The sequence below is a fragment of the Echinops telfairi genome, unplaced genomic scaffold, assembly GCF_000313985.2.
Source record: "Echinops telfairi isolate 266 unplaced genomic scaffold, ASM31398v2 ScPeMD7_7457;HRSCAF=8495, whole genome shotgun sequence".
In the NCBI taxonomy this organism is placed as follows: Eukaryota; Metazoa; Chordata; class Mammalia; order Afrosoricida; family Tenrecidae; genus Echinops; species Echinops telfairi.
This window is the reverse complement of record NW_022111357.1, coordinates 2205718-2220634: the sequence shown is the minus strand read 5'-3', so window position 1 is coordinate 2220634 and position 14917 is coordinate 2205718. Positions and strand designations below refer to the sequence as shown.

General features: G+C 36.7%; 1 protein-coding gene across 1 annotated transcript in view; it reads right to left on the bottom strand.

Annotated features, from left to right (window-relative positions):
- Positions 1-14917, bottom strand: part of SCMH1 (Scm polycomb group protein homolog 1) — a 168201-nt gene that overhangs the window by 143026 nt on the left and 10258 nt on the right. Inside the window, 3 exon segments of the mRNA XM_045298800.1 lie at positions 4359-4382; positions 4842-4910; positions 8726-8853. Coding sequence (XP_045154735.1) covers positions 4359-4382; positions 4842-4910; positions 8726-8738 — 106 coding nt within the window. The 5' untranslated portion in view covers positions 8739-8853.

Below are 14917 nucleotides of genomic sequence, written 5' to 3'. Positions count from 1 at the left end.
AATTGTGATTCAGATGTGCAGAAAACTATGGATGATAGTGGAAGCCCAAAATATTTACATGATCTACAAGGGAAATATGCCTCTGATGAAAAAGTAAGGATAGGAATAAATTGGTTACCAGACAGAGTATTGGAGAGATGACTATAGTAGATTAAAATGAAAAAATCTGACATGAATGGTTAAAATTGTATCATTTCATCTCCCCTCTGATATACTTTGGGCTGGATCTGGTTTTTTTAATATTTTCTGGTTTTTCTCATATTGGAGTTTATCTTTTTGTAGTTTGTCATTGTGGGTAGCCTTCTTGAATCTTTGCTATGTTTTTATGTTTTTTGGTGTATGAAACCCAGAATTGATGAACCTATAGAGACAAAAACTAGAGTAAGAGTTCCTGAGGGGTTGAGAGGAGGAGGTGAGGGGGTAAAGGGAAGCTGATATCAAGGAGTTCAAGAAGGAAGAAAACGTTTTGACACTGACTTTGGTATCAATTCTACAGTACTACCTGATGTGATTGTACTATAGAATGATATGATGTCTAGATTAGCTAATTAAATGGTTTGTGGGGGAGGAGGAGGAAGAGGAGGAAGAAGAAGAAAGAAGAGGAGGAAGAGGAAGAAAGTATTCCCAGAGATCCATTTTACTGAACCATCAAAGTGGCACACAAATTAAAGAATAGAACCCATAAGTATGCTGCTCTTTTGGGGGAGCCCTCATAGTAGGTTACATGTTAGGCTGGTAACCACAAGGTCAGCAGTTCAAAGTTCTCATAAAGATTTACAGCCTTAGAAACCCATAGGGGCAATTCTACTCTGTCTTACAGAATAGCTAAAAGTGAGAATTGACGCAATGGCAGGTAGTATGATGCTCTACTAAAAATAAAATATAAAAATCTATGAGAGATCAAAAGGTTAACATTACTTTACAACAAAGATGAGAAAATAAGGGAGCAGGGAAACTAGAGTACTGGAACAAAACAACCAGAATACAAAGAGCATATTGACACATTACAGAAAATATGATTAATGTCACTTTGTATAGAAAAAATTTGTATAGAAATTGACAAATGATAACCTGATTTACTATGCAAACTTTCACCAAAAACGCAATAAAATATTGCTTTCTAAGTAAAATTAATAGACATTACAAATAAAACTATTTGGGCTCAATATATATCTGTCTCAAGATGAAGTGAGTTGGTTGAGAAAGCTAGGGGTTCCCAACAACTTTAGAAGTGCAAGTAGAAAATGAGTGACCTTTTGACATGATGTCTTATAAGAAACAAAAAAATTTCAGATGGTAGACCAGATTTAGATTATTTTAAAGATCTCTTCCAATTCTGAGATTTAGCACATCTATTGCATTTTATTTCAGTGTAATATTCGACGCTGCTCTTATGCTTGATGAGAGAAAAGAAATATGCAGGATTAATTTATCAGAGGATTCATTTGTCTGACACTCTCACAGGAAGGGGAAAAAATGAGGAGCTGATACCAAGGTCTCAAGTAGAAAGCAAATATTTTGAGAATGATGAGGGCAACAAATGTACAAATGTGCTTGACATACAATGTATGTATCTATGTATGGATTGTAATAAGAGTTCTAAGAGCCCCCAATAAAATTATTTATTAATTTTTTTTAAAAGCTTTTAAATTTTCACATCACTTAAAGTCTTGTGCATTTATGTTCAGTATCTACTGATCATGAGGCCTATTCTGTCAACAAATAGGCTGTTAAAAACATGTCTAAATTGTCATTAGGTTATAATTGTTATTATCATTCACATTACTAACAAAACCAAAATCAGTAGCAACAATCATCATGCACCTTGTATTTTTACCTGAATTATGCCAGATTATAAGAATCCTTGTGAGTTGGTTAATTGTGCCAGCCTGGCCGATAATCACATGTGGGGCTAATTGAAAGGCGGAGGGATAAATGGGTGGTGAGCCTCGCCTTTCTAGTTCTCGGGTCTCTTGTTTTGTGATGATTGCACCGAGTGCAGCTGCCTTAGCAGTTCCCTGCTTCAGCTTGCAAGATTGACTTCCTACAAGACAGCCCAAAGGAGAAGCTACATGGACCTATCCTGATGCAGCCCTGGGTGCTGGAGCAGCCGTGTGGAGACCCTGCTAGTGCTGAGATGCTTGTTCGTTCACTGATTCAGCTTTCCTCCTGCAGTCGGCATCATTGCCTCTGTTTTGTGAGGTGGAGGACTTTGTGGACTGGTGTTGGGTTAATGGGTTAATGTTGGACTTGTGGGCTTGGGCAGCATTGGGTTGGGATGTTTTCATGATGCACATTTTCTTTACATAAAACTCTCTCTTATACATGAGTCGCTGGGGATTTGTTTCTCCAAAGTACCTAGACTAATACACCTTGGTAGCACTGTAAGGTAAGCACTGGACTGCTAATCACAAGTTCAAAAGGTTCAAAACCACTATTTAGTAGGAGAAAGATGAGGCTGTCTGCTCCGATAGATTTACAACCTTTGAGAAACTCTATTATCAGGTTGCTATAAGTCAAAATGGATTCAATGGCAGTGGGCTTGATGCCAATATCTTGTTCAATAGCTCAAATGTTTTGTAATAATTCGCAGAGTAGCTTTTATTCTCATTTTACACATCAAGAAATAGACCCCTAAAGATTATGTGGTTTCCCCAAAGTCATAAATCTGGTAAACGATGGGGATAGAAATTTTACAGAGGGCTTATCTGACTCCTACATCTATGGTTTATTCCATTTCAGAAAAGTACCTTTGAAAGCGTGAGCTAAGTTTTAAGAAATATAAAAATTTCTATCATTTACCAAGTGTTAGGCACTTTCCCTGCATTATTTCATTCATTTCTTCAGCTCACATTCATATAGTATGTCGTTTCAAACAACATCACAGATTTGACTTGTTTTAAGTAAGCTTTGAATACAGAATGAAAACTATAACATTCCTCCAAAGTTGAAAAGTATTTGAGAGCCTTAAAAATGTTTTTCTATCCACTACCTCATGTAATCTTCTTAACAATCCCAGTTTATAAATCAAGGAACTAAGGATCAGAGTTACAAAGTTGGCTCTCAAAAGCCCACAAGTTCTGACGAGTCCAGTGCTCTACTACTTTACTCAGTACACAGTGAACAGATATATGTAATAGGAAGAAAAGACAAGAGGAAGCAAATAGTGATAATAAAAGAACTGGATACATGATGTTGCAGTAAAAAAATATTTGATAAACAGCATTAAAATACCAAATATTATTTATGTAACATGTAAAAAATAGATTTTAAATGACTTAAAAAGTGAAGACTGATGAAAAACATCATTATCATTAGTTTAATTCCTACTATCTTGGTTCTTGAAGTACAGTAAGCAGAAATGAAAGCCACGCTTCAAACTGAGTCTTTCCAGTTTAGTAATCGCCGATGCAGTGACATTGAAACAAATCTAAATTTATAAAAGGTGGGTATCCAGAACAATAACAGGTCCAGGAAGAATTATGGGTGGAAGCCCTAGAATGAGAACTCAGAAAAGGGGTACTGAGCCCTTGCAGAAGCCTGATGCATGAGATGGAATTACTGCCAGGACTACAAAGAGCAACACACACATTCAAAGCCACAGAATCACCATCATTTTGAACCAGGCACCATTGTTTCTGCCTCTGCTGGTGAAGAGATTGGGTTGCTATACAACGTGCATACTACCTTTGTATTCTGAGAAGGAAGTTAAATTTCTAGCAGGGTAACAACCTGTAAATTCTTCCATCAGATTTGGTTATCATTCAAGTAAACTCACATTTAACAAATTTGAGTCCACTCTGGTTTTGCTTCATTGACCATACTAACCAGGAAAAACCAGTTCAAAGAACTGGATGAAAATCAAATGAAATATCAGTCTGAATATTCTTTACTTAACAATATTTTAATATATCAGTTTTTCTTTAGTTATTAAAAATTTTAAATATCTAGGTTTAATTTCAGTTCCAATTACCTCAGGAATAATTTATTTTGGGAAAATCCCACCAACCTGATTTATGGACAGTGGGGTTTTATTTTAGCTGTGACTTCTGTGCAATAAGAAGTTACTTTCAGAGTTTGGTTCAGCTCCCGTTCCTCTCTGTACTCTATGTAATTAGCCCCCTCCCTTCTTTTTGTTAGCTGCTCTGTTGTCTTCAGATAAGGAGGACTTGAAGTGACAACTGAGATTTAATTAGGTGCATGGGCTTATTAGGCAGACAAGAGCACAGGATTCATGGGTTTATAAACCAGAAACATACACAATGTTTTCTAGTTGATTAAATTAAAACTGGATAGTCTAATCCCTGATTTAGAAATTTCCTTATTTAACAGGAAAAGCAAGAAAAAAAATATCTTACCTAGCTCCAGGATGTCAGCAGTTTCTATTAAAAAAGAGGAAAAGGTTCACCATAAGTCATCAGGGCAAGCATTCTGGAGTGAAATCGAACTTGAGAGTTGCCTAGTCTAATTCTCTCACCTTAAATGTTATTGGGTTTATTAGGAGTAGATTTAGAAGTGCACCATGCCTCAATTTTTATGACACTATGGAGATTCAGGAAGGCTAAAGAACTGAATAAAACTATGACATTAATTTGGGATTATCTGTACTCTAAGTCTAGGTTTCCTAACTTCCAGCCCCAAACAAAGCATTGCTTTTAACAGATATCTTTATAAAGCACGATATTCAATTTTGCTTTCATCACTGAGTTATTTGTATAATTAAAACAAACGAAAGCAAACCCGTTACTGGCAAATTAGCCCCTATTTAGACCTCTTTTTAAAAAAAGGTTTTATGGAAAAGGATGTCACATAAAATTTCCCATGCTAAATGTTTTTCTCACCTTGATATTGGGATGTAGACTCTGATAGGTGACCATATTTGTGTTTCCTAACATCATTCCAGTCTATTACTAAAGAAAGAGAAAGGTAATCACGTAAAAAGAAAATACAAGATTTAATATTTTTCTACTTTGGCAGTCTGTATCAGGATTTTTGGGGGTTTTTGTATCAGGAGTTTTTAAATAAAGTGATCCACTTCTGGATTCTAGTCTAAGGAAATAATCTAAAACACAGTATTTTGCAGCCATTAAAGTTTGACAAAGGCTATTTAACAAAATAAGGTATGTTTAAGCAATGTTTCTAGTAAAATATTAATTAATGGGATAATCACAATTATGTAAGAAAATTAAGGCAGAAAAGATGCCACCCCTTCTGCAAAAATGAATGTATTTAATGAGAGGGCGAAATACAACAGAAACTGGCTATCTCTGGATAGCAGCACCCTATGTTTTTTCCCCTTGCCATTTTCTAACTTCTATTATTTTCATATTTTCCACAAAGACAGTATATTACTTACATCATGGAAACACATTTTCCTTGTCTGAAAGTTCAAGTTAGTTTCCTGACCCTACCACTTTCCCGCCATCAATCACACCACCTATTATGTCTTCACTTTTCTTAGTCAAATTCCAAGGTCTCTCCTTCTAATCACTCCTGGCAAACACTCTTAATTTCCCCCTGCCTCTTTTATGGTTAAACTTGCTTAGTAAAACCACAATCCTAATTTTGGATAGAGCCAAATATCCACCTATCTCATGCTACCACAGCAGCGCAAAAGTGCTGAAAAAAGCAAATGCAGCAGTACAGATCCAGCAGCTCCTCATGATGAGGTGGTGTGGAGAGATTTACAGCCTCAAAAATCCTATATAGAGTCACTATGATTCAGAATCTACTCACCACTCTAAAATGATACATATATCCCCTGGCCCAAACTCACTCTTAGAGGATGATCTTAATTCAGTATATAAAATCTTAATTTTATATACTACTCATTTAATTAAGATAGGGATTTGGCCAGGTCTAGTTGTAGATCTAATGCACAGTACAGCATTAGGTGCTCATTTAATGTTTGATGAATGAATCAACTCATTCTTCATTCTCTCTGCCAGCTCTCCTATGGATGAAGTGTTGTGTTGTTTTATATGTTTATCAAAAGCCACGCTTCCATTTTTGCTCCAGATTCTAATGTCTCTTATTCTCCCAAGAACTATGCAAGAATCCCCTTTCTAATAGAATCCTTCATATCAACATACATACTACCCCATTACCTACTAGCAACAACAACAGAAAAATTCCCCAACACAATATGTGGCAGGTACACACAATATGTGGCAGTTACATTATATGTCAACTGGTACTCAGGTTCACACTTAAGTGTAAGGGTGGAATCCAACCTACCAATCTGGTCACAGCCTGATGATGCTTCCTTTGGCATGTGGCCTCTTTATAAGAGAGACACTGGGGACCTCTCTCTTTCTTTTGCCTTTTGTCTTCCTGCTTGCTTGGATTCTGTGTCTGCCTCCAGGGGTGGTCCCCTTTGGGAGGGTCACCCACCCTGGGAGGTGTCAGTACCCTGCCAAGCTCCCACCAGCCTTGGGTCCATGTTACTTCATCCAGTGGCCTTCCTTGCCTCCAGATTCACCTTTCTGTGCCATCTTCCTGCAGCTAGGTGAGTCTGAAGACAGCTTGGGCTGGGATACCTTCTTGATGTAAAATCACTCCCTGAAAGTTCTTTCTTATATATACTTGAGTGTCACTGGTTTTGTTTCTCTAGACAACCCAGTTAACACATCCACCCTGCCCTTTGCCTCTTTGCAACCCTCTTCCACATACAGCCTTCCTGCTACATCATTCCTTTTCTCTGTTCTGCTTAATGGAAAACATACAGTCTTTTTAAGTAAACAGAATACAGGTTCTACATTTATTTGCCAACCTGCCCTCCCCCATAAGGCACTTCATTAAGTGTACTATACTATTTTTTCTACATCGACATGTAAGAAACAATTGGCACAATGACCTTATGAAAATATCTTTTTGTGGCAGCAAGTTGGCAAACATAGAACTTATGCATTCCTGCATTATAAACAATATTCAAAGAGTTGTTTATAGTCATTGCTTCCTACTTCTCAAGTTATACCCTCAACACATTCAAACAGGACCTTTCTATTCACCATCCCATTGAGATTACTCCTAAATTAGTATTTTATAACACTGACCTCTTTTTGGAATGCTACATTCCCATATACAACTACTATCTCCACATAAATATCAATCGGCTATTTCAAACTCAATATGGCTAAAACAAAATCCTGGATTCTATCCCCTGCCAATCTATTCCTCTTCTAGACTTCTCCAACCTATTAAATGGCACCTAATTGTTCAAATCAAACTTCTCAAAATTGTCCTTCCACTTCTTCTATACATTCATTTCTTTTATACCTACCATCCAGGCTAGTAGTACTTTTGTTGGACCAAATCCCCAATCTATCCATCACTCCTAATTTAACAATTCATCTAGTTCTAGTCACTATGACCTATCTATCACCTGAGCCATTAGGATAGCCTCATAATTTGTATTCCTACTACTCTTGCTTAACTCCAATCCATTTTCCACATAGATGTCAGAACCCTTTAAGACATAACATAGATGTCATTTTACAGCATAAGGATCTTAAACAGCATCCCATTTAGTCCAGGTGCCATGCAGGATCTGGATCCTGCCCCTTTCTCTGATCTTGTCTGATATGACTTTGTCTTGTCTACTATATTGCCACCTGGCCAGTGTTGTAATCCAACTGTTGTCTCCTCTCCTGGTTGGATGTCCTCTTTCTAGTAACCTGCTATGTCTATTCTCCAAATTACTAGTAAAGTGAAGTCAGTACCTAATCACAATACCTAATTACCTGTAGATACACGTGGATAAGCCAAGTTTTTAAAGGACTTTTTTATGCAGTTTTTGCAGTAAAATTAGGATCGGCTTATACTCGAGTATATACGGTACTTAGTTTCTGTAACTTTATTAATTTAAATGAATGTTAATTAATTAAATGAAATTCAAAACTAGATCAGGTTTAACTTCTAACAGACAAAAGATACTATGTAATGAGAATGAATTTGTTTTAAACTGTTCACAATTTTATAATCCAAAAGAACCTATGATTGAAAATTAAACATGTGACATATAGTCCATTTATATTCAAGTTTTTAGTACCACATTACTAAAGTAAAGACAAAAAACTGATTCAAGGAAGCCACGAGAAATTGTGACCAGACAACAAGATCATTAACAACACAATATTCAAAAGCAGCCCAATGAATATAGAAAAAAATACTTCCAGAAAAAAGTGAAATCCAGTCTCAGTGACAATACAAAATGGGTGGGCCTCATCTGATCAACTGACGGCTTAAGTGCAATAAGTGAGCTTTCCCTAGGGAGAAAGATTGTGCCACGAGTGTACAAAGAGACACCTTGCTAGAATTTCCAGCCCATCACCTGGCCTACTGATTTCAGACACCAGCATATTGGAATTTTCGGCCTGCTGTTTGGACTTGTCAGCCCATGATCGCATTAACCAATTCCTAAAATAAATTTGGGTGTGTGCATGTTATGAGTATACACAGTAATATGTATGGTTCCATTTCTCTAGAGAACCTAAGATAGGTGTTACAGAATTTTTTTAGGTATTTAAAAAGCAAAACTTACAACCTCTTCTCCCAACTTGGAAAATTCATGCCAATGACAAAAATAACATCATGGTTGTAAAGAAAAGAACAATTAATGGTCTATTTAGTAATAAATTCTTTCAATTCAGTCCTTGCTAGGTCTTTTAATCCTTCTTACCTTCAGGATAGGATTATAAAATAAAAAGGGAAAAAAACAACTTACCACTAGGCTGCATAGTCAATGGACTAAACTGGTCAAGAAGTTGAGAGACTTAGGATTTATCCCAGGATCCACCAATATCTTGCTCTGAACTTTGGCAAGTTAGCTTCTCTGTATGTTAATGTCTCCATCTATAAAATGAGGCCAGGAGAAAGTATTTAGGCCATTTAACTGTCAATAAACTGTGTGCTACATTATAAAGAAAAGATATATTTAGATAGATAGGTTTAGTTATAGAAAATTTCAGGGTTGGAAGGTAGCAATCAACATAAGCTCAATTTTACCTAAATCTCTATACTCCCAGAAATAATGAATGCAGTTTTTGATTACATTTGGTTCTATGCAGACACTGAATAAACATAGTTTCTATCTAGGTTAAGGCAAAACAATCAAGAGATACTGAGAACCCAGTAATATGGTCATAGGATAAATGAGGTTGTAGTGACAGTTTACACAACACTAGTTTCCTGGTTCTCCTAAAGATCCATCATTCCTTCGTTTAACAGTCTGATTTGTTCCATCACTCCTTCATTTAACAGTTTAATTTGCTGCATAATAGCAGAAACAAAACAAATGCAAAACTGGAAGTTACGATTAAGAGTTGCAACTCTATTTTACCTTAACGTTATGGACCTTAAGACGTCAGCTAACTATCTTAAGCACACTGAGCTTCAGTTTTCCTATCAGTAAAATGAGGGTGATAATCCTGAACTTATTTCACTAAATTGTTGTGAAGAACACAAGAAAAAAATGGTTTCATAAATGCACAATAAAGATAGCTGAGATTATTAAGGAAGCACTTGTTGTTTTTTGCCTTTCTCACAGGGAAAATTCAGATATTACTGCTAATAAAACTCCTGAATACTAAAAAAAAAACTTACAGAAAGGATATTGCAACACCCTGATCCTAATACTAGTTAGTACCTGATGATACTACCATTTACAGGGTGAGTAACTACCCTATGGATAATCTGCTAGAATCCTATTTGCCTCTTTTCCTTTTGAATTCCTCTGTTGACACCTTTTAAAATTATGTAATGCAATCTTTATGGGGAAGTGAATGTATTCATGTTTATTCAAAGCCAGTAATATAATGAACGAAAAGTCTGGAGTAAAAAGCTACCAGATTCTTCAAAGTGGATGTTCAGAGGCCTGCGACGTGAATTGAATGTACCTTCTAGAACACTCTAGAAATATATCCTCTTTAATTAGTGTATAGACTATTAATGTCTACAGCAACAGAAATTTTCTTCAGTGACATGAATGTTCTATATTTGAGTTGTCTAATAAGGCGTAGTCATTAGCCATGTTTAGCTATTCAGTACTTGAAATGTAGCTAGTAAAAGTTAGGATATGCATTTGTATGATATTTCATTTATTACATTTAAACAGACTGTGTTAGACAGGGTTCTCTAGAGAGATAAAACCAAATTGCTGATAATTTAATATATTTATTTATAAAAATAATTAGATATATAACAAGAAATGAACTGTTAAATTATATACAGATAAATATATAATACAAGAAATGAACAGTTAAATTATAAAGCAGTACAAATGGCTCAGTGCAACTCACTCCCGTGAGAGAGAGTTGTGAGACACTAGCAGTCTTTCAAGTCTAGTCTGCTGCCAGGTCTTCCTCTCTCTATAGAGAGAGCTAGGCTATCTCAGCACAGCAGCCAATCACAAGGCAGGTCACCAACTGTCAGCCAGGTCACCAACCACCAGTCCCCAGCTTCAGAGATGTCTTAAAGGGACCTCAATTTACAGCGACACAGTTCATAGGCTAGGCGACCCACATGCAGTGTAGCCTGTAAATTGAGGCACAGAACAAGCAAGGCAAGCTGCACACTGGTCTGATGATCAAAGAGTGAGAGACAAGAAAGGCGAGGCTCACCTAGCCATTTATCTCTCCGCCCTTCAGTTAATCCCACTTGTGTTTATTGGCCAGGCTGGCACAATAAACTATCTCACAGACATACAGCTAGTAGCTACTGTATTAGATAATACAGATCTAGAGAATGTAAACAGCCCGATGCTTCTGGCAACCCATGATGGAAGGATAATATGTAGTAGAAAAATCTTTGGAAGCACCCTTTCAAAATATGGCAAGATAACCACAACCCCTCACCCCATGAAGCAAGGAAAAATAGAAGGCATAGTGTCTGTTTCACAAAACAGAATACTTTCTGATTCTGCACCACCCAGGCATGTTTAAGGCTCCAAATAGAATGAAATCTTTAGTATTTTCTCCAAATAGTGTGAAGTTGGTTACTAGTCCATTTGTGAAGATTTTTGTTTTCTTTATGTTGAGGTGTAATCAATAAATACTGAAGGCTGTCGTCTTTGATAACCAGCAGTCCATGCTTCCAGTCCTCTCCACTTGCAGGAAGCAAAACCTTGCTTGATATGTCACCTGCATATCACAGGTTCCTCTAATTCTGATGCATGTTCTTCTTCACAAGGGTAAGTATGATATAGATTGACTAAATATGGAGAAAAGATACAATTCTGATGCCCACCTTTTCTGATTCTTCCATGCGGTATCTGTTAGTTCTATTTGCATGACTGCCTCTTTATCTACGGACAGATTCCATAAGAGCACAATTAACTACTCTGAAATTCTCATTCTTCATAATGTTATCCATAATTTGTTACAATCCACACAGTTGAATGCCTTTACATAGTAAATAAAACACATGCAAACATTTTTCTGGTATTTTCTACTTTCAGACAAGGTCATCTGATATCAGCAATTATATCCCTTGTTCTTTGTTCTCTTCTGAATCCAGGTTGAATTTCTGGCAGTTTCCTATTGATGTATGGATTATATAGCATGTTAAAAATTGTCAAAAAATTTTGCTTACATGTGACATTAATGATGTTGTTCAATAATTTTTACATTCCATTAGATCACCTCTCTTTGGAATGACATGAATATGGATTTTTTTCTAGTAAGCAGGTCACGTAGCTTCCTTCCAAATTTCTTAGCAGTGGATGAGTAAGCATTTCTAGTTCACATTTGGGTTTGTTTTTAATCATTTTATTGTGGGCCCATGCAACTCTTATCACAACCTACCCATACATCCATTGTGTCAAGTAAATTTGTACATTTGTTGCCATCATCATTTTCAAAATATTTTTTTTCCACTTGAGACCTTGGTATGAGCTCATTTTTTTCCCTCCCTCCCTCTCTCACCCTTGATAATTTATAAATTATTATTATTTTTTCATGTTACACTGACCGATGTCTCCCTTCCCCCACTTTCTCCCCACTAATTGGGCATTAGTGTTGTCTGTCCCCCTGGAAGGGAGTTATACATAGATCACTATGATTGGTTCCCCCTCTCTCACCCCACCTTCCCCTTCCCCTCCTGGTATCGCCTCTCTCAATATCGGTCCTGAGGGGTTTATCTGTCCTGGATTCCCTGTGTTTCCAGCTCTTATCTGTACCGTTGTACATGCTCTAGTCTAGCCAGATTTGTAAGGTAGAATTGGGGTCATGGTAGTGGAGGTGAGGGAGGAAGCATTAAAGAACTAGAGGAAAGTTGTATGTTTCATTGGTGGCATACTGCGGCCTGAATGGCTTTTCCTTGTGACCTGTAAGGGGAAGTCCAATTGTTTACAGAAAGCATTTTAACTGGTATTCTGAAAATTCCTATAGTCTTGTTTTCTGACAGTCTCTTCAATATAACTCGGACTTCCTCCTTCAGTACCATCAGTTTTTTATCACATGCTACCTTCTGAAATAGGTGAATATCAACCAACTCTTTTTGGTACAGACTTGCTGAAATACTTCCTTTTTCTTTTGACACTTCCTGCATCTTTCCTTTTTTTTCCCCCATAGAATCCTTCAATAATACAACTTGAGGCTTGGATTTCCTTTTCAATTCCTCCACTTTGATAAATATTGTATTCTTCTCTTTTAATATTCTAATTCCATGTCTTTTACACATTTTATTATATTACTTTTTTCTTCTCCAGCCACTCTTTGACATTTTTAAAACTCTTCATCATTTCTTCTATTTGGTTTAGCTATTCCACATTCAAGAATGAGTTTCAGAGTCTCTTCTGACATCCATTTTGTTTGTTTTATTTCCCTCTCTTGCCTGTCCTTTTAATGACTGGTGGTTTTCTTCATGTAATCCGCAATTTGTCTAATCTTTGGGCATTAGTATTCAGTGTGTCAAATCGATACTTGAGATAGTTTATAAACTCAGGCAGGATATACTCAAGGTCATACATAGGCTTTCATGAACTTGTTTTAAGTTTCTTCAGCTTCAACCTGAATTTTCATATAAGCAATTGACCATAGTGTATCCCTGGTTTTTCCCTGATGGATAATAATGAGCTCCTCCATCATTTCTTTACAGATACAGTAAATCTGATACCTGTTTATTCCATCTAGCAAGAAGTACATATATATAGTCATCATCTATGTGTATAAAAGATGTATTTACAATAAATATGTCATAGATAAGTCTTGCAGAATTTCATCATGCAATTTCTGGTGTCATTTCTTTATATTTTCCATTACTGGCCCTTCATTTCCAACTTTTACATTCCAATCACCAGCAATAATTAGTACATCTTGATTGTATGTTTGAGCAACTTCAGACTGTGAGAGTTGATAAAAAATCTTCCATTTCTTCATCTTTGGCATTGTGAATGGCACATATATTTGAATATAGTTGTATAATTGATCTTTCTTGTAGGTATATAGACATTTTCCATCACTGACATAATTGTTCTTCAAGAGAGATCTCAAAAGGTTCTTTTTGGTGATGAAGGCAACACTGTCCCTCTTTACTTTGTTGTTCCTAGCATTGTGAGAGTCTGATTCAAAATGGCTAGTGCCAGTCTATTTCAACCTAACCCTTGGAGAGAGATGGAGTTACACTCTCAGAAAGCCTCAGAAGCAGTTCTAGCATGTCTTCCAGGGTGACTAAGAGAGAGAATGGGCTCTATGGCAGTGGTTTGGGTTTTGCTTTTAATGCGTAAAACATGAATCTTCATGTAGTTAATTTCATTTTTGTGATTTCCAATTCCTTGATTTATACTTTATCCATTCTATGTTCTGACTACTAATACCAAAAACCAAACTCTTTGCTATACCCACAGTCAATTCTGACACACAGTGACCCTAAAAGACAAAGTAGAACCGTCCCTTTGGGTTTCTGAGACTAAATCTTTATAGGAGGAGAGAGCCTCATCTTTCTCCTGCAGAGCAATTTGTGGGTTTAAACTGCTGGCCTTTTCATTAGCAGCTCAATGTGGAGCCCGCTGCACCAACAAAGGTCCCTCTGATTACTAATAGATGTTTGCAATTGTTACTTCTCATTTTGAGTTTGCCACATCAGCAAATGGAGATCCTAAAAGCTTTACCCTACCCACCTTATTAAGGAACAATTTACTTTGAAAGGGCGTTCTTTCCCCATCATATGTTGAATGCGTCCAACCTGAGTGGCTTATCTCCTGGCACTATATCAGATTTGATTTGCTATTATCCATGGAGTTTTCACTATTAATCTTTTTGCAAAGTAGATGGCTAGGTCTTTCTCCTTCGTTTCTCTTAGTCTGGATGCTCCATTGGAATCTAATTCAGTTGTTGTTGGCTTGAATTACATTCATTTAGACACCATGTGTGTTAGAGTAGAACTGCATTCCACAGAGTTTTCCATGGCTATAATCTTTGGACAAAGATCACCAGGCCTTTCTTCTGAGGTACCTCTGGGTATGTTCAAACTGCCAATATTTTGGTTACTAGCCAAGTACTTTACCATCTGTACCACCCAAGGTCTCCATGAGTAGTTGCTGTTGAGATGATTTCCAACACACAGTGATTTTTATGGGTTACAGAGCAGACCAACTCCAAAGAGTTTTCTTGGTTGTAATCATACTGAAACAAATCACCAGGACTTTTCTTCAGTGCTACTGATAGGTGGTTTTGAACTACCAACCTTTAAGTTAGCAGTTAAGTACAAACTGTTGAGTCACATAAGGACCTTCCATTATAATAGTAATAATTAATAACAACCTCATTTCCATCGAGTTGATCCTGACTCATAGCGACTCCCTAGGGCAGGGTCAAACTGCTCCTATGAGTTTCTGAGACTGTAACTCTTTATGGTGGTAAAAAGTTCACTCTTTCTCCTGCAGAATGCCTGGTAGTTTTGAATTGCTGACCTGGTGGAT